Here is a 22,581-nt window from a genome sequence, read left to right on the forward strand (position 1 = left end):
GCTTAAACTAATAAGGCTTTATTGAAATAAATATTTTGGTCATGTAATGCTGATTTAAAAAGTTCCTTTCCTGAGAGAGTCCATGCTTAGTCAGTCTGTCCACACCAAACACAGCATGTCAGGAACATTTTGCTCAGCGTTCCGTCCCCAAGGCTGTGTCTGGGAGAAGAGGTCTGGCAGGTACTATGTTTCAGCTTTTCTCTTGCTCTTGAGGAAAGGCTGGTGTAGGACGTCATAGAGACGGCGAGCCTGTAACACAAAAAATGTCATATAGATACACATACCAAGATGCACAGGTTACCATCACAGACAGCAAAGCTAAAGAAAATACTGCAACACGCAGGCACCAAAAGCAGTTTAACTGCTGTAGAAGGAAAAGAAAACATACACATCCATGATATTTAATCTACAGAGATACCCTGCAGCACACTCAGGTCTCACTGCATGAGACCTCAGAACAGGGGGATGCTCCAGAAAGCAGGATTTGCTTAGCCAGATAAGTTGTTGGATTTAAGGTAGTCTGGGCTAAATGGACTTTATCTTCAATTACATTTAGCTCAGACAACCTTAAATCCAACAAGTTATCTGGCTAAGCAAGAAATCCTGCTTCACAGAACACCCCTCAGTACGAACTGGTTTTCTCCTATATATCCCTGTCTCACCTTCTGAGGTCCCAGGCCAGGGCAGAGTGCAAGGTCTTCTTTTGAGGCATTCATTACTCCATCCAGAGACTACAAGGACAAAAGAACTAAAAATCAAGCCCATCATCTCCAGAGAAGTTAGTCGACCTTGCAGCGACTGAATGCTACATTCAGTGGAACAAGAACTGAACAGAGAATCTGGGTATTAAACTGTCTCACATCTGGGTATAATACTTAAAACAAGTATAATATTACAAAACCAACATCTTACGGAAAACGTAGTGAGCAAGGTTATGGCATCGGTCCTGTTGATGGATTTGACTGTTGTCAGACAGTCTGTGACCTATAAGAAGAGGTGATTCTTACACAAATGGATAAAACATGCATACAGCCAGTAGTGGGCACCATTTAACAGAGGTAAATGTATCAGGGCCTCACAAACATCTGGGCTTGGCAGGCTCTGGCACTGTGGAAGAACAGACACTTCATCCCTACGTCTGCATCCCGTTAGCATGTGCTTTATGGAGATGTCACCTTGGACAGGAAGTCCTTCTCCACCTGCTCCTTCAGGAGGTCTGCTGGCTTTTTCTCATAGGCTTTGTATGTCTCTAGGTACCGTCCGGCTTCTTCGGGACTGCGAAGAAAAATCGCAGTAATTGTATCCCGCACTGTGAAGGACATGCATCCCGCACTGTGAAGGACATGCATCCCGCACTGTGAAGGACATGCATCCCGCACTGTGAAGGACATGCATCCCGCACTGTGAAGGATCGCTGACCCTTCAATGCCCCACCCTGACCTCTGCACTCCTTTGTCCTCACCTCCAGGCCAATATGAGGGTGCAGTCTGCCATTATGCAGATGCGCGCCAGCTCTTTCAAGGCATGGTGGGGGTCTTTCTGAGATAGGCACAAATATCATCATGAGATGGCTGGCATCTCTCATTCAAACTATACGTTCAGGGACATCTCCTAACATAACTTCATATTAAACTACTGCACTCCAGGTAGTTGTTAATCTATAAAAGACTCATGCAAACGGATTGAGATTTAACTACAGCTATGTTTCACCATGCAGTCCATTACTATACTAAGCAATTACTGCCATTATACTGTTCAATCAGGCAGACAACTGGTCACGTAAAATATGTCACATGACTCACCACATCCACCTGTAGCAGCAGCACCCTGAGAGTGAAGGTCTGCCCCAGATTCTTCAGTCGGTCATGGATGTAGTTTGGATGCAGGTTATGGTACCTCAGGCTGTGGGCCAACAACAATGGAGAAGGAGCGAGATCAGACCAGGGTGCCCAGACACGTCACTGCTGTTTAATGCTGTAGGAGCCAGACCGTCCACCATTAAGACTGCCCTACTCACACTGCATAAAACAGCACATGCAGTGTCTGACACCTCCTACTTTCCCTTCCCGAACTGTGTAAAAAGACAAAAAGAGCAGCAACCTGAGAAAAAGAGCACAGGTTGTCGGTCCCAGGACGTAATCAGGGGCGACTTCACCAAACTCCCACGGCACACTCCGCACAAACTTCAGAATCGGGTTTCCCCTCTGGAGACACAAGGCCATTGATCTTTGGTTACATGTGTAACATTTCAGACAGCGTTTCTGTATGAGGGTGTATTCTTTTAACCAGGGAATCCATCCGGATTTTTATTTGTCATACCAATATGTGGCTGTATGTATGCATTTAACAGGAACTTACTCGTCCATACCTCAGGGTTGCCAAATTTGGTCAGTTAGCTGGAGTGAGACTTTTAATTTGAGACAAGTCTGCACACAGATTTACATGTATGTTAAAGTTTTATTACCTTGTAAAGAGTTTGTAGGTTTTGCGAACTACCCCAAGGCTTTAGATGTAACTAATTTTAGGTTTATAATGGAATAATAGATTTGCCGTAAGATTTCTTCCGTGAGCATGAGAGTCTGAAAGCGTGTCAGGCCAGATGCGTGCGAGCTGGCAGCCCTGATACCTGTCGAGGGCTCACGATGATGCTGCTGCCTGTGCCGGCTGCTTTTGGGCCACTGCTGAGTGCGGCGTCTGACCTCGCAGCTTCCCCCTGCGCCTCCGCCGGAGCGGTTGCCGGCTGATGGACCCCCACGCCCGCATCCGCAGGCTCGCTGTGGGCCGCCTGCTTAGCAGATGTTCCCTGCTCTCCGATCACTTGTGCCCCCGCGTCACTGGACTGAGCGGCCTGGCCTTTGCGCTGGATGATGAACTCCGCGTAGGACAGCGGGGGCAGGGCGGCTTGGGCTGGGGGCTCGTCGCTCCGCGATGAAGCCTTAAACAGGGACTTCACCTGCACAGATAAACGCCAAGGTGACCATCTGCGCTGTCACCTACAACAACACAGCTCTGTCCTATGCAACAGGTACGCCAGCTTGTCAACCATTAGTAAGCGTTGGGCAGTCCTGCAAAGCAGCCGTTGTACCACAAAGTGCACCTACATGTGGATGTGCGCATTTTATGCACACAACATGAGGTTTGATCGGAGGCTGCCGACTGTACCGATGAATAAAACATGATGGAAGAACCCAAAGCCCGGGGCAAAAATCAATCCAAAATCAGATTAAACTTGATTTTCACCAACCTGAGGTCGTTCTGTGGTGAAAGCAGAATCGTCCAAATTAATAGTAAACTTCTTCTTATCCATCCGGATGTAATATGGTCCTAGTTCAGTAAAATGCACAAAAGTAAAACCTATCTTTGCATTGTTAAAACAGAGACGCCGCCATTCCGGTTACCAGACTATACCTGCCGATATAAGATCAACGTGCCTTGACAACAAAAGACTTCATAAGTAAAAAATAATGAAAGTCTTGTTGTTGTTTCTGAAACATCGTGTACAATTAAACATTTTTACACTCTTCTCCAATACATCCAATTGAAAAGCTCTAGCTGTTACTAGTTAAAATCAATTTGGCAACCCAGTAGTCCCGCAGGAATAGCTGTTGAGCACCGAGTGAGTCGATGGCCCATATTAAAAAACCAGCATCGTCGTGCTGTTTTCCACCGACAGATGGCGCAAGTGTACTTAGGTTTTCCGCGGATGCTTAAATAGTTTTAAACGTATTATATTTGTTTATAAATTTTTATCCAAAAAAAGACCTCAGTTGGTGTTAAAATGGACCTTGGGTGCCACTTTCAACAATCAATCTGAAGAAATAAGGAACTTCACCCACTCTGGCCCCCGACGATAAAGTTTGCAGAGTGAGGGAAGGGGCATTTAACACCCAGTTCCAATTAAATTCAGTTTCACATGTTGCATGCACTGTCGCCTCACACCCGTGGGACCTGGATTCAAGCCTCCGCCAGGGTTCCATGTGTGTGGAGTTTGCATGTTCTCCCCATGTCGTCGTGGGGCTGGAGTTACCAAATTGCCCATAGGGGTGTGTGTGTGAGTGTGCCTTGCAATGGGTTGGCACTGTATCCTGGGTGCCTCTGGGTTAGGCTCTGGACCCCCTGTGATCCTGAATAGGAGAAGTGGTTTCAGAAAATGAATGGATGTTGTGGATCCCTGACCTAGTATGTATATGAAACAACATGCATGAAAATCCAGAACAAATTGCATCCCATATTGGTTTGAGTGGCAACTCAGCATCTCATGATTCTTTATTTGCTGTGTACTTACTTCTACAAGCTCTGAGTCGCACACTATCTGACTGTTACCCCAAAGACATTTGGCAAGTCAGCCACCTGATAAAACGTCCCCTTCACTATCCTCCTGTTGTCATGCCTGTCAGAAAATTTGACAAAGGTGGTACAGATAGGCAACTACATGAGGATCTGGGTTGTTGAATTTGGGTTGATATTGTTCTTTTTAACCTATTTTTATTTATTTTAATTTAAACAACTTTAAAAAAAAAATAAAAAATCCCTAACTGATTTGCCTACTATAGTTATTCTGAAAAGGCAGATGTCATTTATATTGAATCTAGCCTGAACCTATTGTATTAGTATATACTGTGTAATATAGATTATTCAAATGCATTTTGAATTGTAACATTTATTTCTAGAGATATAACACATTTAAAAAGATTTATTTTATTCAAAATGTTATGGATGGTAAGTTAAATCCTGTGGCAAATGATTTTAAAATTTTTCTATGTTTTTTCTTAGAAAATACAACAAGGTCATAGATAAACAATGCAAGGTGTATTCACTTCGTTTATCGCAATTTTCAGAACTTATTGTTACTGTTAAGTGGGAAACAAAATGGCTCATCTGTACAGGATCTGGCCTTAAATTTTAATTGCATAGTTAAAAAGCCCCTGAACTTAAAACATTGTGTCATAATTGAACTGTCCCTCAGAAAGCGGCACATGTACTGCAGTTAAAAAGAAGCTGGAGAAAAGCTGAGTGTTTGTGGAGGTTAACAGAATTAGAAGCCCGTCAGGAGATATACAACTCTGGAAAAATTAAGAGACCATAAAATATATATATTTTTTTAAATGTGTGTTTTAAAATCCTGGTTTAGTCCTGGTTGTACTGGCAGAGAGCTACATGGCTGGTCGCTTCCAGGTTCAAAATTTCTAAGACAGCAGTAAACAAAAGCAAGGCGAAACAGGAGACACTGGGAACGACCAAAAACCAGGCAGGTAAAGGGGGGAAACGACTCTCTATAGCAGAGACAGCCGTCAACTTAACTGACAGCTATTCGACGTTACGTCAACACGCGAACATTCTAATAAAATTAAAAATTCCCCTGTAAGTTTTCCGGAAAACAAAGGGATGTGCAGCAGTTGTTATCAACTGAAAATGCTGAACCTATACCTTACAGCAGAGGTTCCCTCATAGTGAAAGGACTCAATGCACAGAAATGATCAGTGTGCATCTGTGTTGTGTCCATAGTGGTGATGTAGAGTGAAATCTGCAGTGTCAGCCTTTGCACAGGAACCCCCCCCCCCAAAGGGGACTTTACTAAAGAATATTATTTGCATAGATCACATCTGGGGTCCAAAATGTCCCCAAAGTGTGGTAAAACCTGAAACTTCCTTACTTTTGGAGACATTTTTCAGGTCCTCATTTAGATAACCCGAATTTTATAAACATCTGTGAGCGCCATCAAAAATGTAAAAATTCCTGCATCTTATTTGGTTACTTATGGTTAAGGTTAAGGCTGGCTGGGGGGGGGGTGTCGTGACTGGGATTAGGGTTTTTCCCATAGAGATGAATGGAAGGTCCCTGTTTAGACATGGGTATTTGTGTATATGTATGAGTGTTTGTCAGAACCAGATGGGAGAACTGCGCCAGAGGGAATGAAACAGAAAAGTCACAAATGTAAACATGTACAGAAGAAGGAACTTAAGTATTGAAATGTCTCAAATCAGAATATTTAATTGCTTTTTTTGTTCCCATGTATTTTTACTATGTGCCTGCATTATTACAATGTGAGTCCAGTTTAAGCTATTTGATTGTCATTGCTTAAGTATTCAGTGTTTCATTAGGAAAAGTTTACTTCTGTAGATCGTAAACTTCTCAGTTCTTTTACGATAACAGATGGTTTTTTTTCTTTGCTTGGAAGTTCAGTGAAAACTGTGGCCTGTTTCTGTTCCTGTCTTCAATATTCATTAACAAGGCATCTTCGAAGACTTTTATCTTTTACACATAGGCATGGTGTTTGATTAACTGGTAGTCCTTGAGCAAACACCTTGAGACAATACTGGTGAAAGTCATATTCTGCTTAAAATGTGCATACACAAGTGAACGAGAGACTAACAGGTGCAAATATGCATATCTCATTTTGAAGGAACAGATGCAATAAAACACAATACAAGTTCAACAAAGTGTCAAAATAAAAGGTTTGAAGACTTATAGAGAGATCCCACACTGGTTTGATTCTCTCTCCCTCATTCAGCTGATGAGAGATGTTGGCCGTGAGCACAGATAGAAATGAGAAGGTTACATGTTGGAAAAAAGGTGAAAACTATCTCTAACAGTGACCAATGTCCTCTCCAGGGAGAATGGAGACCCAGCTGGCGCAGGTGAGTTTCTGCCAAGATGCCAGACGTTTGCTTTCTGTGTAAAAGTAAACCAGCGGAAGCTCCAGTTAAATCTATTCACGATAAAATATAATCTCAAAAAATATTTCAGGACAGGGAGTGGCAGATTGGTTAGCACTGTCACACCACTGGGATCTGGGTTCACATCTCCACCATGGCTCCACGTGTGTAGAGTCTGCATGTTCTCCCTGTGTCATCATGGGGCTTCCTCCAGCTCCTCCCCACCACCATGCAAACACAGGCCAAGCTTGATTGGCGTTAACAAACTGCCCATAGGTGAGAATGGTGTGTTAATGTGCCCTGTGATGGGCTTGGCACCTTGTCCTGGGTTGTTCCCTGCCTTGCACCCACAGCTTCCAGATTAGGCTCCACACCCCATGTCATTAACAGTTGTTATTAGCAGTGCTAAACAGCCCTCCTACAATACAGCAGCATACATAGGCTATTAGCGTTAAGACAGTAAATCATTTTTTGGTATTACATACCGATATTACTACATGTTGCTAAAATACTGTGAAATACAATGTCCCGGGGCATTTGGTAAAATACAGTACTGGCAAAAGGTGTTTGCGGGAGAATTTTGTGTCCATAATTTGACTGAAGAGCAGATACTGAAAATGGATGGATGGATGGATGGATGGGTAATGCATAAAGTTAAATGAAAAGGCTTATTTTATATAGTGTGAAATAAAATGTTCTGCGCCAGAATGCTATACAGACATAAACTGCCCTCTTTCTGTCTGAAGGTAAATCACCAAGTCAGTGTCCTCTTGAAGACTCACACATGATGCTATTTCATCTGCAGTTAATGAGATACAAGACAGATTAGGATTTTCCCATTGAAAAGAGGAAAAGAGGCGGTAATCTCAGGCGATGTAGGTTTCAGTGGTGTTACAAAGTCTGCGGCCTTCAGTGTTGCACAATCACACTTAACCACAAGAAGACCTTAATAAACTGGCCTGATCCTGCTGTTGGAGCTTGTGAAAGGAACTTCCATAAGACACTGACTTGGCAACGGGGCTGCCCACTGAGTCATCAGCCCACCCGTGGCACAATTAGCTGGAATTACTAGCAAACATAATGCTTAGGAGACAATTGCTGTATCTTCACTCATGCACAGCTTAAGACATGAATATCTATTAGCATTAGAATAAAAAACAACAGAAGCAATTAGTATGTTTCAAATTTATAAATTATAAATAAGACCCACAGAGTCATGGTTTGTGTCATCTTGTGCTTCTTTTCATATGATTCTCTTTTAATCGTACATGTGTTGAGTTATCCAGAATAGTCATCAAATTAAGTGCGGTTAAATAAAAAGGACAAAAGGTACTGGAGAATGGAACCCCACCAGCAGGAATAAAAGCTTCTTTTTAAAAGTGCATATTTTTCTGGGACGAGCACCAGCCATCGATCACTCAGGAATCACCAGGAAACTAGGTCTGGACACTCATGCCTTCTTTGATGAGCAGTTTAATTGGACTGACTTTCAGGCCACCTGCCCTGAGCTTCATTAACATACTAATGACAGGCTGAGGAGGGGCTCTTTACAGGAATGGGGGGGGGGCACAAGGATGGAGCAACAGTGGTTAGGGAGTTGAGAGACTCTGAGAGACACGGGACCGGTACTGTTTGGGTGGATGAAGCGTGTTTCCATTAATGCAACACAGCCGTTCCTTATACGTCATGCGACATTGAAAAACGGGGAGCACATCATCTCGATGGCATAAATGTTCTGTCAAGAGGAAGTGTGTGTGCTTTGCTCTACTGAACAGGATTGGACTTTTTCAACCTGAAGAGAAGGACTTCAAAGTCAGGATTTAGCTCATCATTAATAGAGGCGTGTTTTCCGGTGAGCGACATTAGTCACAAGATTACTGCCTATATCCTGTGAAGAGTACTTACTGAAGATGAGTACTTAAATTCCCAAAAAAACACATATTCATTAGTCTATTAAGAATTTTCCACTGCCCCCGTTACTTGTAGCTGTAATTGCCTGTAATTATGCTTAATCAGGAGTGGCTCATTCATGTTATGAATTCAGGTGAAAGAGACACATGTTTCCATGCACAACAGGACCAGTCAAATCTCATCACAGACCAAGTCTCCGTACTGCTGTTCAGTTTTATTGCAGATGTCAGAGAAAATCACACCCCACATGTCCTTCACAACAAGAGCATTTTACACTTTCATTGCCAGATGAGTAATTACACACTGAAAGTAATAAGATCAACATAATGATCCATCTAAGTCACATATACGGGATGCCCAGTAAGTTTGGATTTTGTCTATGAAACAGCCTACGTGCGAATTCGCTAGCTTATCCTGCTAATATTCAAGCAGCACCTCTCGTGAACACTTAGGCAAATCACACACTTGGTGAATGGGTCAGTCATGTTAATTACAAGATTGATTATAATTACTGCAGTTCAAGGCCTTTCCAAGGAGCGTATCAACCAGCCACACAGCAGAGTTCTTACCAACAAAAGCCTAATGAGATACACTAATCCGGGCTCTATCATCTGCAGGGCCACTCTTGTGACGGCCTTTACTTCCCGCTCAACCTGAGCACGTCTCTCACCATGGCGCCGATGCCGTCGAAGATCAGGTGCAGCTGAGTATCACACATGAAGGCTGGAGCTGTCACAACTTTGTTCTTCTGGTCCACATGGGTCTCGTAGGCAATACCGGTTAAGGAAATCTGGCCGATCGCTGTGGACCGCCACACCAAAGCCCGCTGCAGAGGGTTCACCTGCGCGGCCATAACAGACTGATGTTAAAGAGCTTGCTGACAGGTCTGAAACGCCCTGAAGGTGACAGTGAAGGATATGGTGACATCTTTGACGCAGTGTTTGGCTCCCAGCGCTCTGATGGCCTGGACAGTCCCAGCGTACGGCCACTTCCCACCCTCCTCTTCCTCGTGGCCCACGGTGACCTCCACCTTCCCCAAAACCCGAGCCGCCAGTACGGGGGAGATGCAGCAGAGCCTGAGGTTGCGTGGAGATGAAGTCACATGAAGATGTCAGACACTGAAGCATCCAGCCACCCCCCCCCACACACAGACTTACCCAATGGGTTTGCCAGCTTTGTGGAAATCCTTCAGAACACGCTCCACGTCCTTATTCACTTCACAGTCCTTCCCATCTACTGCGAAGGTGGAGCTGCCAGCCCATAAAACAGCACCAATTAAAGGTGAGAAAGTGCCGGAAACATACAGAAAAACTGGAATTAAAGATGCTACACAGTGTCACACTCTGTGTGCGTTCATGCATGTTTCCAACAACTGCAATTACAGGTTTTTGGCGGCGCCGAAGCCCCCGGGGAAGATGACGGCATCGTGATTACTGACGTCCAGGTGACCCAGGTCACTGATGCTGCCCCGAGCGATGCGGGCCGATTCAGACAGCACGTTCCTGCCAAGTGAAACACAACGTGGGCGATCACCTGTAATTTGCCTGCAGACTCTGGATATTCTCACTGCGACGCAGCACTGCACGGTCCCCTCACCTGGATTCCCCCTCAGCAGGCTGGCCCTTGCCATGGTCTATAACGTGCATCTGGGCTACATCGGGCGCGAACATCCTCACTTGGGCTCCACCCCGGCTGAGATGCACCAGGATCCTGCCTGACAGAAACACAGCCAGCCTAACGCTTGTGCTCCTCACTCTGTAGAAATACCCACGTCACTCAGGGATGGTGCTGAGTTTATTTCTATCTCATGCGTTACCACAACTGAGCACCGCCATGAAAAGTAAGCAGTAAGAAAGGCAAGACCACAAGGGGTAATAGTGACCCCTAACAGACATACACACACGGACAGCAGTGGTCAGAGTTCTACATACGCAGAAGCTTCATGGATTTCAGTCCCATCATACACCCCACATCCAGAAAGAACCTGCAGACGGGACAAGCAAACTGTTTCAGAAGGATTACCTGGGATTTCCGAAGAGCAGCCCCACAGCATTACATTACTGTACCAATTCACCATATAGAAAAGAACACAGAAAATAAAGGTCATTTAAGGTACATTTAACAGTTTTTTTTTCAGTTAAGTTTGCTAAATCCCCCAGTAACAAAAGAATGACTGTATTTGTTTATCTTTGCCTGAATGTTGGTAATAGACCGCCGTATAATGCCGTTTACAAATCCAATACCAGACCACCCTATAATACCATTCAGAAATCCAATACAGACCGCCCTATAATACCGTTTAGAAATTCAATACAGACCGCCCTATAATACCGTTCAGAAATCCAATACAGACTTCCCTGTAATACCATTTAGAAATCCAATACAGACTGCCGTACAATACCATTTAGAAATCCAATACAGACTGCCCTATAATACCGTTTAGAAATCCAATACAGACTGCCCTATAATACCGTTTAGAAATCCAATACAAGCCACCCTATAATACCATTTAGAAATCCAATATAGACTTCCCTATAATACCGTTTAGAAATCCAATACAGACTGCCCTATAATACTGTTTTGAAATCCAATACAGACTGCCCTATAATACCGTTTAGAAATCCAATACAAGCCACCCTATAATACCATTTAGAAATCCTATGCAGACTGCCCTATAATACCGTTTAGAAATCCAATATAGACTGCCCTATAATACTGGTTTGAAATCCAATACAGACCGCCCTATAATAGAGTTTCACAGCTCCAGACTAACTTTTCCAGTGGTAACACCGCTGCTACCAGATTTCTCAGTTGGTCGCACCCTTCTTTTTGGTGCAGCATGGGATTAATCAATGACCTTGCATGCTGATGAATAGTTGTCCTAATCTGCATACCTTGGTTTTTATTTTGGATGAAAGACTGACAGTGACTCAAGACTCTTGCAAAATATTTTAATCTGAACATTAGCTTTAATAACATCACCCCCATGATCACTTGTGTCAATGCGTGTCTATGTACGTCCTTCCCGGTGCTGGTAAGGAGAGACCAACTCGGCAAAGACGACGCACTTAACCAGGGAAGAAGAAAAAAACTTTCAATCACGATTTGTTAAAGGCAGTACCATTGCAGGGTTAAAAATCCTATTGATTATCATACACTGGCACAGAAGCGCCAAGTGACATTTTAACTCGCACACTCATAATAGAAGGTCGCATGTGCGACCATTTTGGTCGCGGTTTGGAGCCATTCGGTTTACAGACCCCGCACAGATCGCCGTATGACACTCATGTAATACCGTTTACCGACCGCATAGATATCGCACCGTCTTTTGCACGCACCCCGGATCCCCGCGCCGGACTCACCACGGCCACTTTGGCTGCGCAGCAGGCAGCGCCGGTGTGGAAGGAGCCCGCGGTCCGGGACAGACGCGCTTGGGAAAGCAGCGGTCTGAGAGCCAGCATCACGTCGGCGCTATTATGTCTGTGTGCCTACAATATCAGACCTTTACCGAGATCCTGATGCAGTGATTTATGGCTGAAATGTATTCATAACGGACTGCAACAACCTGCAGAATGTTTCAACTCTACGCGCAGACTCAATCTGCCGCTTTCCGAATAGCTTCGACCTACCGTAAAACCGGTACAAAAGGCGCACATTTTAAAAAATTTAAAACGCAGTAGCATGCTAGGGTGTCACTGTAAAAGCAGGTCTCCGAGCCACTAATCATGTTTTGTTTATCCGACTTTCCTGGCATAGTATTTAGTTCTGGGGGCTGTAATACATGAAAGAGTAAAAGGAATGCGTTCAGAACAGGTGGAAGTTAAAATACAATTTTCGGTGTTATTTTATTCGTTTTTAGTTTTATAAACCAGATCAGCTCCTTTAAATTGATTGAAAAACTGAAAACTATTAATTGTCACAATTACACGAAATGGCTCATTTATTTGGCTACAGCGCCCCTCAGTGCTCAGAGAAAGAAATATTAGTTTTTATTTTTTTGCTCGTTCATATTTCCAAACAGACAGTGTTTTGTGACATTTTATTCAAAAGTTGAACATCGTGTATGCATTTTCAAGTTTTATTACGTAAGAAATTACTTTTAAGCAATGATAAAGATTTTTTGATGGTAAGTGGTAGGCCTAGAAAAAGAACTTGAGTTAATTAATTGTTTATCCTAGAAAGAGCAGATTCTGTGCTTTTTGTATCTGTTATGAACAAACGTGGAGATTTTCCCATCAGTAGAAATTGTTGATCTTCTCCTGAGCGTTGCTGAGCCGATCTATGCGGGTCTGCAGCTCCGCCCTCTGTCGGCTGACATCCGATTCCTCTTTCAACATCTCGTTCACGTTCCCGCCATCCATCAGCTTCAGCATCTCATGGCAGAGCATTTTCGCCGACTGCTTCAGCATGAAGAATCGGATCAGCATGGGCAGCATATCTGCCAGTCGCTGCACAACGATCTGGGGGAGAGAATTCAGGAATAGAGGGCTTGTTCCCTGAAACGGTATCTTCAGCCATTCCTTTACTGACCACCGCTAACAGTACCCAGGAAATGAACACAACTGCGGAAGTACACCATATGACCAAAAGTATGTGGACACCCCTATTAATTAGAGTAATTGTCTAATTAAGCTCAATCTGTTGCTGACACAGGTGTATAACTAAGCACACAGTCACGCAATCTTCTGTAACAAACATTAGCAGCAGAAATTTAGCAGAGCAAGTTCAGTGTTTGGCCACACAAGCTCACAGAAAGGCACCTTATCAATAATAATTGATACTTCATTGATCCCCATGCCAAAATTCTCTTCACGCCTCGAGGGGCAGCCACCCATAGCAGCACCCAGGGAGCTGGGGGTTAAGGGTGTTGCTCAAGGACTCACAGATATGCCGAGGCCAGGCTCAAACCAACAACCTTCTGATAACAGGCACAGAGACTTAGCCACACATCAACATCAATACCCAACCTGAATGGCAGTAAATCCCACCAGCAATATTTCAACATCTAATGGAAAGCCTTCCCAGAAGAGTACAGGCAACAGCGATGGATACCCTTAGTTTCAGAATGAGATATTGGACAAGCTGTTGTTCACACACTTTTGTCCACATAGTCTATGAGTAAGAGGGTCAAGAGTCTTTTGAAAAAGTACATAAATTGAAGGTTTTGCTGAGATCCCTTATAATAAATATGGAACTGAGACATGGAAATACATAGCTGGAGCTTGTAGGCATCTGCATGCAGTGCAAAATTACCAATAGGAAGTATCTTAATCACTGTCTCAAGCAGAACCATAACAGAAAGTATGTGAGAAGAGGATCTGTAAGCAGGCTTCAGAGACCCTGAGCCTGATACGGTTGTGCAATACCCATAGACCATCCCAATAGCAGTGAGTGGGGCCTCTACTTTGATGACATTTCTATGCTCTCAAGCTATTTAGACAGATCACACCTACCTCATAGTAAGCATTGAGCATCTCAGGGTACATAAGCCTGCTGTCATAGCCAGAAAAATTGTCTGCAGAGACATTTTGACCAGTGTTTCCAGTCAAACTTTTGAAGTAGATGCCATCTTGGGTGTAGACCAGCTCCTCCATGTCAAACTGCTCAATGATCCTCTCTTCTACCTTTCCCCCCTGTTTTGACTGGATATTATCAATCTTATTCTGTGCATTTTGTGAGAGGAAGAAGAAAAAAAAATGAAGATGAACGAGTAAAAATGTAAACCTACTTTGGAATTAATTTGGAATTAGGTTGGTTGGATTCTTGTGCCCTTGAATGTGTAAATGTTAAAAGGTGTTGATATTATATGTAATTACCAAAGAGACGCACTGAAGAAACGGATAAATACTGAAGCAGTTTTTCGCAACATCAGTAAGCTGCTTCTGAACAATCTCTGGGGAAAAAAAGAAGACATAAATTCACAATAAAATGCAAATTTAATCACATCGGCTAGGTTTTATGTTAATGATTGAAGCTGTAAGGCTGTAACCCAGGTATAAAATAACCCAGGATACCAGGTAAGATGTCACAACTCCACAACGTTCAAATCCAATTTCCTTATGCACTGTCTAAGGTTGAGGTTCCCAGTCCACAGCCAGTATTGTCGTTTCGCAGAACTCTGAGGGTAGAGCTGTCACCCATCCCAAATAGAGTAGAACCTGATTTTACTTTGAGTTAAATCATTACTGTCACCTGCTTCTGACTGTATAAGCACTACCAATAAAATTTGCGGGAGGGTGGAGGGGTTGGTGAAAGAAAAAAAAATTCATATTAGAATATTCAAGAAATCATCTTGCTTCCTACAGTTTAAGAACCTGTGACCTGTACAACGTTCCTGGGAAGTTTGCAAAAAGATCCACAGAATACGCTGAGATGGCAAATGGCTGCAGCCTCATTTCACACTCTGCTGCCACCTATTGCTGGTTATTCAGTTTTGGAATGATTTATCTCAGGTCTGTCAGTTGTAGATTTTCATCCATATGCTGTTTTTGTAAAGTAGTAATATGATCCATCAAAGATCAAATACAGTAAATAGAGTAATGATATCAAATAGATAAATCCTGTTCACAAGGTAAAGCATCTTGGCTAAATCACCCTTTTCTTTAATATCACTAAGCACTGATGCTTTAGTTTAGATGCAATTTGTCTCAAAATTTGAACAGGTCCAGATTTTCACCGTTAAAATTTGTCAACAAAGTCTGGAAACAATTAGACAAATAACTTTTGAGTTATTGCAGTAATAAGATAAAGTTGGTCTTGGAGTTATGGAAGGAGCATCAGATGAAATACACACCCCTCAAAATTTTCAGTGCCCTGGTGGAGAGGGTTAATAGCTACAGACACCTCAGAGTAAACATTTCTGAGGACTTGGACAACCCACACACCCATCCTGGTGCCCTACGAAAAACTCTCAACAGCGCTACTGTGGGATCTGTGCTACTCAATTTCATTGCACTGCTGTTGTACCACAACACTGATGCATGTGACAGAATTAAATCTTGAATCTTGAAGTGTCTGAGTCTTTGCTTTCACTATGCAGTGCTGTTCTCATTTTGGTGCCATGTGAAATTTAATAAACTGTTCATTAAATACAATATGAAAGAAAACCCCTTGGCAAATGTTGCTGGTCAGTGAAATTTCGGTACGATGTAAACCAGATCACAGATATCAAAACGTTGGGAACCCTTAGCGTGAGGTGACAGGTGGCTGGAATGAAAAATACCTCTGGTGACCCTCAGAGTCTCCAGCGCTGGGTTTCTCAGTTGTACCACCAGCTTCTGGACGGCCGTCTCAAACACACAGTAATTACTGAACCCGGGGAGCTCTCGCCCTCTGTGTCTAAGGTCATATTGATCTACGACTTCCTCAATGATTTTGTGGACTGTTAGAAAACAAACAAAAAGACAATAAGCTGTGTAAAAAGATAATTAAGTAACTTCACAATGCCAAACTGTACACTCTGAAGCAAAATAATATATATAAAATATAATATATTATTCAGGAATTGAAAAGAGGAATACAGGAATATATTGTAATACATTATAAAAAATATCAGGTACTTAAAGTAGTCATCATGATGCATTATACATAGGTATTTATAGTGCATTATAGATGGTGCATAATAAACATTTAATACTTTATGAATGCATTATAATGCATTATGACGGTATCTAAAATGTATTATACGATTCCTCAAAGTGATATTAAATATCATAAAAATAACATGAAAAATAGCAAAAAAAAAATGTTTTTTTACATTCAGTTTTGGAGCCATCAAGGTGATCCTTCCACTTTTTAAACTCAACCCGCAGGAGGACAAACAAGTTCTCCTCATTCACAACATCTCCTGATACCAGACGATTGATCTTCTCATTGAAATTTGTTAATGTCTGAGGAAAAAAAACAACATTAAAATAGAAGTGGAACTCTACAACAGGGGTAGGCAATCTAATCCACAAATGGCCAGTGCTTATGCAGGTTTTAGGATAACCTTTAGGTCAGCTGTTCAAACCCAGGTGTGAGGACTCTTCACGCAATCAGTCCTCTTATTAATAATCTAATTAAACCCAGATACACACCCACCTTGGCAGATAAGATGCCACCGGTGCTCTATATTATGTTTACACATTGCAAAAACAATGAAGCTCAGATTTACAAAGATGGGTTTGCATCATCCCACATTCTAGATAAAGTTGTAGAAGGACAGGAGACTGGTCTGGGGGGTGATGAGTTTATAAAGAGGCTGAGAAAGGGGGAGTGAGGACAGCTGAGGCAGACAGAGGTATACAGGGGGTGTATTTGTGGTGCAGGACTGAGGCACTGCTTACCTCAATAAGATAAAGTTTCTTCTTCTGCGTGTCCAAGGGGGGACCAAAGTCATATGACCCCAGCTCCTTCTTCGTGTCCCACAGCTGTTTTTGGATTTGTTCCGACAATATTGGCAGGGATTTCTGAGTGGAAAAGAAAAAAAGAAAGAACAAATAATAATCTAAGCAACTTCCATTAAAGCTAGAACCTGTTCACTGATCTGGGAGCAGCATGTTGTTCATGGAAACCTCACCTTGATGTGGTCAACGAGATCCTGGGTCAGTTTGTTGGCCAGGCACTGTATTGTTGCTTTTTCCTCATATAGAAGACAACTGAAAGACCAAATGTCAGTGTTGTACAATAAAACCGTAATATTACAATGAAGGCACATCTTTCACTGTGGGCACTTGTAGCTCCACTTATAAGTATGTTGACAGCTCACATTCAGGGTATCTTGAACCTGCCACAGAGACTTATTTTGTGATGGAGTGACAATTTAACTTTCTTCAGCCAGATACTCAGCATTTCAGACTCCTTTTTTGAGACTTGATCAATGGTAAATGCAATACGTTATATTATACAAATCCACTGCATAGCACAGAGCTCAGTAATGAAAGGAAATTTCTTCTCTCTTTTACAGTGCAATGAAAAAAAATTCATCTATCACACAGGTCTCCCATAGAGACTTTTCAATGTTTGACTTCTTCAAGATCTGACAAAACTGACCTGAAGTACTCATGACGTCTGAAAAAATCTCTCTCAATCCTGGTTGCATCTTCTAATGAGATTCTGTCATCAATTTGCTTCTGACCACGACATTTCACAATAAGGTATCCTTTGCTGAGTGGGATGACTTGATTTCGGACAATGTCCAAAATATTCTTCTCTGTTCCCTTGTCAACCAGGTCTGGTTTTGTCAAAATGGCTTTTAAGAGAAAGAACCAAAAAAAAAGAATCTATGAATCCGCCCTAAAGTACCTTTGAATAAATGCAGCTGTGCAAAGAGCTTTCAGAGACGTTTCAACACAAACACATGCATTTTGTTTCATTACCCAGAGTTCTCTTTCCTTCAGGATCCACTTCCTGGGCCATTCTCAAAGCTTCTGTTGTTGCTATATCAACATTACATGGGACAATAACCAAATTAATGGTCTCCCTCTTTTTGATGAATTTCATAATTAGACTTCTGATCTGAAAGAACGAATTATGACATTAGTAAATTCTATACCTCACATTGTATGTGGTACCAATTCTCCAGTTTGATGTTATCGGCAATACATCCCACATGATATGATTCAAAACATGTTCCACAGGAATAAGTAACACCTGACAGAATTAACTACCATTCCATGCATATGAATCATCAGAAGATCAGAGAGACAGACTGACCTGTTCAGCTATATCATCTGGCTGACCTTTCACAGGTACCCTGGCAATCCCAGGGAGATCAATCAGAGTGAGATCACACACATCTTGGGAGCTGATCTCCAAAGTGATGAGGTCCTCACAGATTCCCACACCTTCTCCAGCCAGATCGTTTTGAGCTGAGAAAAACCATAGAGTCCATGATTTCCACAGTTCACTGACCACAGCAAGTGATCAGACTAATTTACCCATAAAAATACCTTCTTTATTGCTTTACTACAATGGAGAGTAGTAGTAAAAGTAACTACTAAGTCACTAATGTTTTTGTACTTAACTTATTACAGATTTTACTATATGCAAATGAATCTGACCATAGGACTTTGGTTGAATCTTCCTTGACTGCAAAGCCTATGTGTGGGTGTTTTTGTAATAATTACATTGTGGGGACCAGATTTCCAAGCAATGTGGTAAAAACTTGTAACTTTTTACCTTGTGGGGATGTTTTTCAGGTCCACAAGGGAAAACTTATTTTATAAAAATCTGTGAATGCAAAAAAAAATAAACTAAAAAATGCCAAAAGCCATCTGTTTTGGTTGGTTACTTAGTTAAGGTAACCTCTGAGTAGGGTAGGGGTTAAGGTCATTGTAGTTGAGATTAGGGTTATGCCCATAGAAATGAATGGAGAGTCCTCATAAATGTTGACATTGTAGGACCATTTTTTCAGACAAGGGGAAATTAAAAATTAAATTAAAATTAAACTGCAATCAAACAAACTAAAAATCTAACCAAAAGTCTAGTATTTTGTTTGGTTACTTATGGTTAATGTTAGGGCTGGGTAGGGGTTAGGGTGTCATTGTTGGGATTAAGGTTTCGCCCATAGAAATAGACAGTGCCCATGAAGATATGAATACTGGTGTGTTTGTGTGTGTGTGTGTGTGTGTGTGTGTGTGTGTGTGTGTGTGTGTGTGTGTGTGAGTTGTTCGTTATTGTTCAGGAAGTCTGAAGTGAAAGTACAGAATTAGCAGAAGTTTAGGTTTAGGAATAGTGTGCCGATACGGGGAAGAGCTATGGTTTCGCTGTAGATGTTCACCAGCCAACCTTTTGCCACGTAGCTTTCGACCTTTGAAGGGTCATTAAACTCGATGTACTCATCCTTGTAGGAGATGACCGCGTGCCACTGGACTCCCCCCTTCAGCCTCCGGAGCTTCAGCTCCAGCGGGCAGCGTGTCACGATACCTGGAGGACAGAGGACATCACAGTCAGCTCCCTCTTCGTGGTCCTCTGTCATGTTTCAGCTAAAATAGTCACACTTTGCTGTCCTTCAGAAGAACATGACAGCCACTATTAAATCTCTCAGAAAAGCTGAACATATATGTTCATATTGAATCATATTTAAGCATATTACTATTATAAATCCAAGGGGGTAAAACAAGTAATATTAGGTAATATTCCTTACCACTGCCCCTGGGCAGGGACACCCCAGACAAGGCTTCCAATACGGAGCTTTTCCCAGAGCTCTGGTCCCCAATCACAGCAATGGCCGGCAGCGATAGGTCCCTTTCAATGCCAGTCATTCTCAGGGAGTCCACCAGATCGATGTAAGGTCGGACCCGCTCTTCCAGTTGGCCGTGAACCACTCCTTCCATTTGCTTGATAGAATAGCTACAAAATAAAGTTGCACATTTCCTTATGAAGACCTTCCCTGTAACCCATTAATCAAAGATATTTTTTTGAAAGCATGAAGCTGTACCTGTCTTCATTTGGGAGACTGAAAACTTCAAGGCTTTCCATTGAACTGTGAAATTCTTCATGAAATCTAAAAAAGAAATAAAAATAAACACCATAATACATAAACACCATGAGTCTTGCTCATCTTCTCCTGATGATGATTGTGATCATTTGTGAACGCTTACTGCTTCATAAACATTGTACTCAATCAGAAGAACTGTAAGAAGAATGAAGCTAAGTGATCCTTAAATCACTATGACAAGCTCATGCAAAAAATGTGTGTGTTTTTTTTTAAGATGATGGTCTCTTACTGTGTCTGCTGAGGATCAGTAGCAGGCAGTTGGAGCTCAGCAAATGTAGAAGTCATGGTGTAAAAGTTTGCAGAACATACGGGGCTAGCCAGCCTCTCAGTTGCGGAAGCAGGAAAATCCTGGTTCTGGTGCCTTTATGGCTGTACTATTATAAAATTCACAATTACACAATTAGATAAATTACCATACAGATATTCTATTGGTAAAAGAGAGAAACTTCCCTAATTTCAGTGAGTGATAAGAAACATCAAACAAATTTGTGGTTGAATTGGAACCAAAAAATATCATATTGTTGTAACATGATGTTTTTAATAGCTTTAAAAAAATAGGAAAAGTGGTTAATTTATCCACTTAATAGAACAAGTAAATCATCGTGTCCGAAGTACATATTGTTGAAAAACTCGCTGTAAAATTCCTAAGTTAGAGCCCCACTCAAAATGTAGTTAGATTACATCATATTTGGGGGTATTACTTGTGTTCAGGCCTGGAGTGGCTAATCGGGAGATTTCCCGGTGGGTCGCTTGAATTTTGGGCCTGTCGGAAATAAAATCGATTTGACAGTCCTTGCATTGGTGAAACTGAAACAGTAGCACGTAAGATCCACATTTACAGCTGACATATAATGATACATGACATGGGTGCTACCACCTGAGGGAGGTCTCCCCTTCCCAATCGCTCAAGTTGGTTACGCCCAACAGTCCGACTTTGATCCTACAGATTGTTTAACTTAGTAAAATAGCAATTAGCGTAACAGTATGGAAAAGAAGAGACCAGGAGGGGCTGAAAAGGCCAGACTAAGAAAAGAGCGTTAGAGGAGAATGCGGCCAAATGTGCCTAAATCTGAGAGATTTTTTCAAAAGAACTGATAACAGGTAAATGTGGTTAACCTGTTGCAAAATATTAAACCAATTTAAATATTAGTGTATTTCTATAGCTTATCATGACGAATCAATGTGTGCACAAATGTAATTTTAAGAAAAAAAAAATGTATATAAAAAACTAAAGCACAATCTAAGTATTCAGTAAAATGACCATTTAACCATTTTGTAGTTTCTGACCAGTAGTCCCCTGTCAGTCAGTTCTGCCACGAATGAGGGACTGATGAGCAGTGAGGATGCCAGAAGGGCGGAGGGGGCAGGTATTATATATGAATTAAAGTTACTTCATTTAAATCCACATACAGTATGCAGAAGTTCATGAGATTTACATTTTAGATTCAGAGGTAAACTACACAGATATGTATTAGTGAAATTAAAAGACTAATATGTTTTTGTACAGCATATTTCAGGCACAAACGTATTGTGTTGTATATGAAAATATATTTTGACACTTTCAATCACTCAGATTGCCTGTGAGAAAAGCTTCTCTACCCTTAAATTTGTTAAGAACAGGTTACAAAGCTCACTGACTCAGGAGCACTTGGAGGCCTTCGTGCTAATGTGCACAGAGAAGGAAATCCTTATGTTGATAGATAACGAGACGGTAATAAACAAAATCGCAGAGACTAGTTCACTACTCAGGTAGCTGTTACCATCATAGATGGCTACTGTTATAGATATTATGTTATTGTTGTTAAAGCCATTTACAGGTAAAAAATTGTATAGTAGTACAACATACCTCACATGTGAAGAACTTGTGTTTCGTTCATATTTGAAAAAAGCAAATGAAACCAGTGAATAATAAGAAGTGAAGTATTGACTCATTTATCCAGTTTTCACTTTCCTGAAAAAAAAAGTGGGCTGGTCATGGGCATGAAACCCCTGGGCTGAAAATTGGCTCCACTCCGGACTTGCACTGAATTGGAAATATTTTAGAAAAATACACTGAAATACAAGGCTTTACAGAACAGTGTTACTATTAACATGTAAGGTTATAATTACACGATTTTAATAACAATAGGTCGTGATCTAAAGTGGCATGAAACTCCAGGGCTGAAAGTGAGTCCCACTCCAGCCCTGCTTGTGTTGTCCTGCAGCGAGAAATGAGAGCGAAGTAGAATGAAAACATTTACCTTTATTTCAGGATGTATTCTAAGAAATGAAGTTATAAAAATACATCCATAATAAGACTTATAAAAATAAAGTATTCCCATGGCTCAACCTGCCCCAGGTTAGGGGTAAGTTAGTCAATCTGGGGGGTAAATTCATCATCTTTTTAATTTAAACCTGCGAATATTTCAGTGGTGCGACAGATGATATCGAGACGTCGGACCTGGTCTTGCCAAACTGAAGCACAGCGCCTCGAAGCTGAAGTCGGAATTTGCTTCATTTATGCAACATCACCTGACCGATGACGTTCGACTC

At 41.8% G+C, this 22,581-nt stretch overlaps 3 protein-coding genes across 4 annotated transcripts; all 3 read right to left on the minus strand.

Annotated features, from left to right (window-relative positions):
* Window positions 1–2: 2 nt before the first annotated feature.
* Window positions 3–3,628, minus strand: ercc1 (excision repair cross-complementation group 1). Its single transcript, XM_023792053.2, has 9 exons — window positions 3,245–3,628; window positions 2,627–2,953; window positions 2,101–2,204; window positions 1,803–1,902; window positions 1,463–1,539; window positions 1,176–1,275; window positions 913–984; window positions 663–731; window positions 3–249 (listed from the first exon to the last, which is right to left on the minus strand). The coding sequence occupies exons 1-9, from the start codon at window positions 3,305–3,307 to the stop codon at window positions 184–186; spliced, it is 978 nt and encodes a 325-aa protein (XP_023647821.2). The 5' UTR covers window positions 3,308–3,628; the 3' UTR covers window positions 3–183.
* Window positions 3,629–8,762: 5,134 nt separating this feature from the next.
* gatd3 (glutamine amidotransferase class 1 domain containing 3) lies at window positions 8,763–12,199 on the minus strand. Of its 2 annotated transcripts, none has more exons than XM_023804688.2 (7): window positions 11,930–12,199; window positions 10,499–10,551; window positions 10,164–10,277; window positions 9,950–10,069; window positions 9,725–9,817; window positions 9,487–9,643; window positions 8,763–9,333 (listed from the first exon to the last, which is right to left on the minus strand). In XM_023804688.2, exons 1-7 carry the CDS (start codon window positions 12,026–12,028, stop codon window positions 9,205–9,207), a joined length of 765 nt encoding a protein of 254 aa, XP_023660456.2. In that variant the 5' UTR covers window positions 12,029–12,199; the 3' UTR covers window positions 8,763–9,204. The 2 variants fall into 2 exon arrangements, with proteins under 2 accessions (XP_023660456.2, XP_023660609.2); XM_023804841.2 differs by having other exon boundaries at window positions 10,164–10,281; window positions 11,930–11,975.
* A 393-nt stretch (window positions 12,200–12,592) lies between these two features.
* On the minus strand, window positions 12,593–22,055 carry LOC111857553 (interferon-induced GTP-binding protein Mx1-like). The gene is made up of 15 exons (XM_072698043.1): window positions 21,896–22,055; window positions 20,279–20,423; window positions 19,990–20,055; window positions 19,696–19,901; window positions 19,338–19,475; window positions 18,264–18,418; window positions 17,927–18,065; window positions 17,601–17,799; window positions 17,128–17,206; window positions 16,895–17,017; window positions 16,324–16,456; window positions 15,790–15,948; window positions 14,384–14,460; window positions 14,021–14,230; window positions 12,593–13,027 (listed from the first exon to the last, which is right to left on the minus strand). Exons 2-15 carry the CDS (start codon window positions 20,332–20,334, stop codon window positions 12,803–12,805), a joined length of 1,965 nt encoding a protein of 654 aa, XP_072554144.1. The 5' UTR covers window positions 20,335–20,423; window positions 21,896–22,055; the 3' UTR covers window positions 12,593–12,802.
* Window positions 22,056–22,581: the final 526 nt, after the last annotated feature.

The sequence above is a fragment of the Paramormyrops kingsleyae genome, chromosome 1 (assembly GCF_048594095.1).
Source record: "Paramormyrops kingsleyae isolate MSU_618 chromosome 1, PKINGS_0.4, whole genome shotgun sequence".
Lineage (NCBI taxonomy): Eukaryota > Metazoa > Chordata > Actinopteri > Osteoglossiformes > Mormyridae > Paramormyrops > Paramormyrops kingsleyae.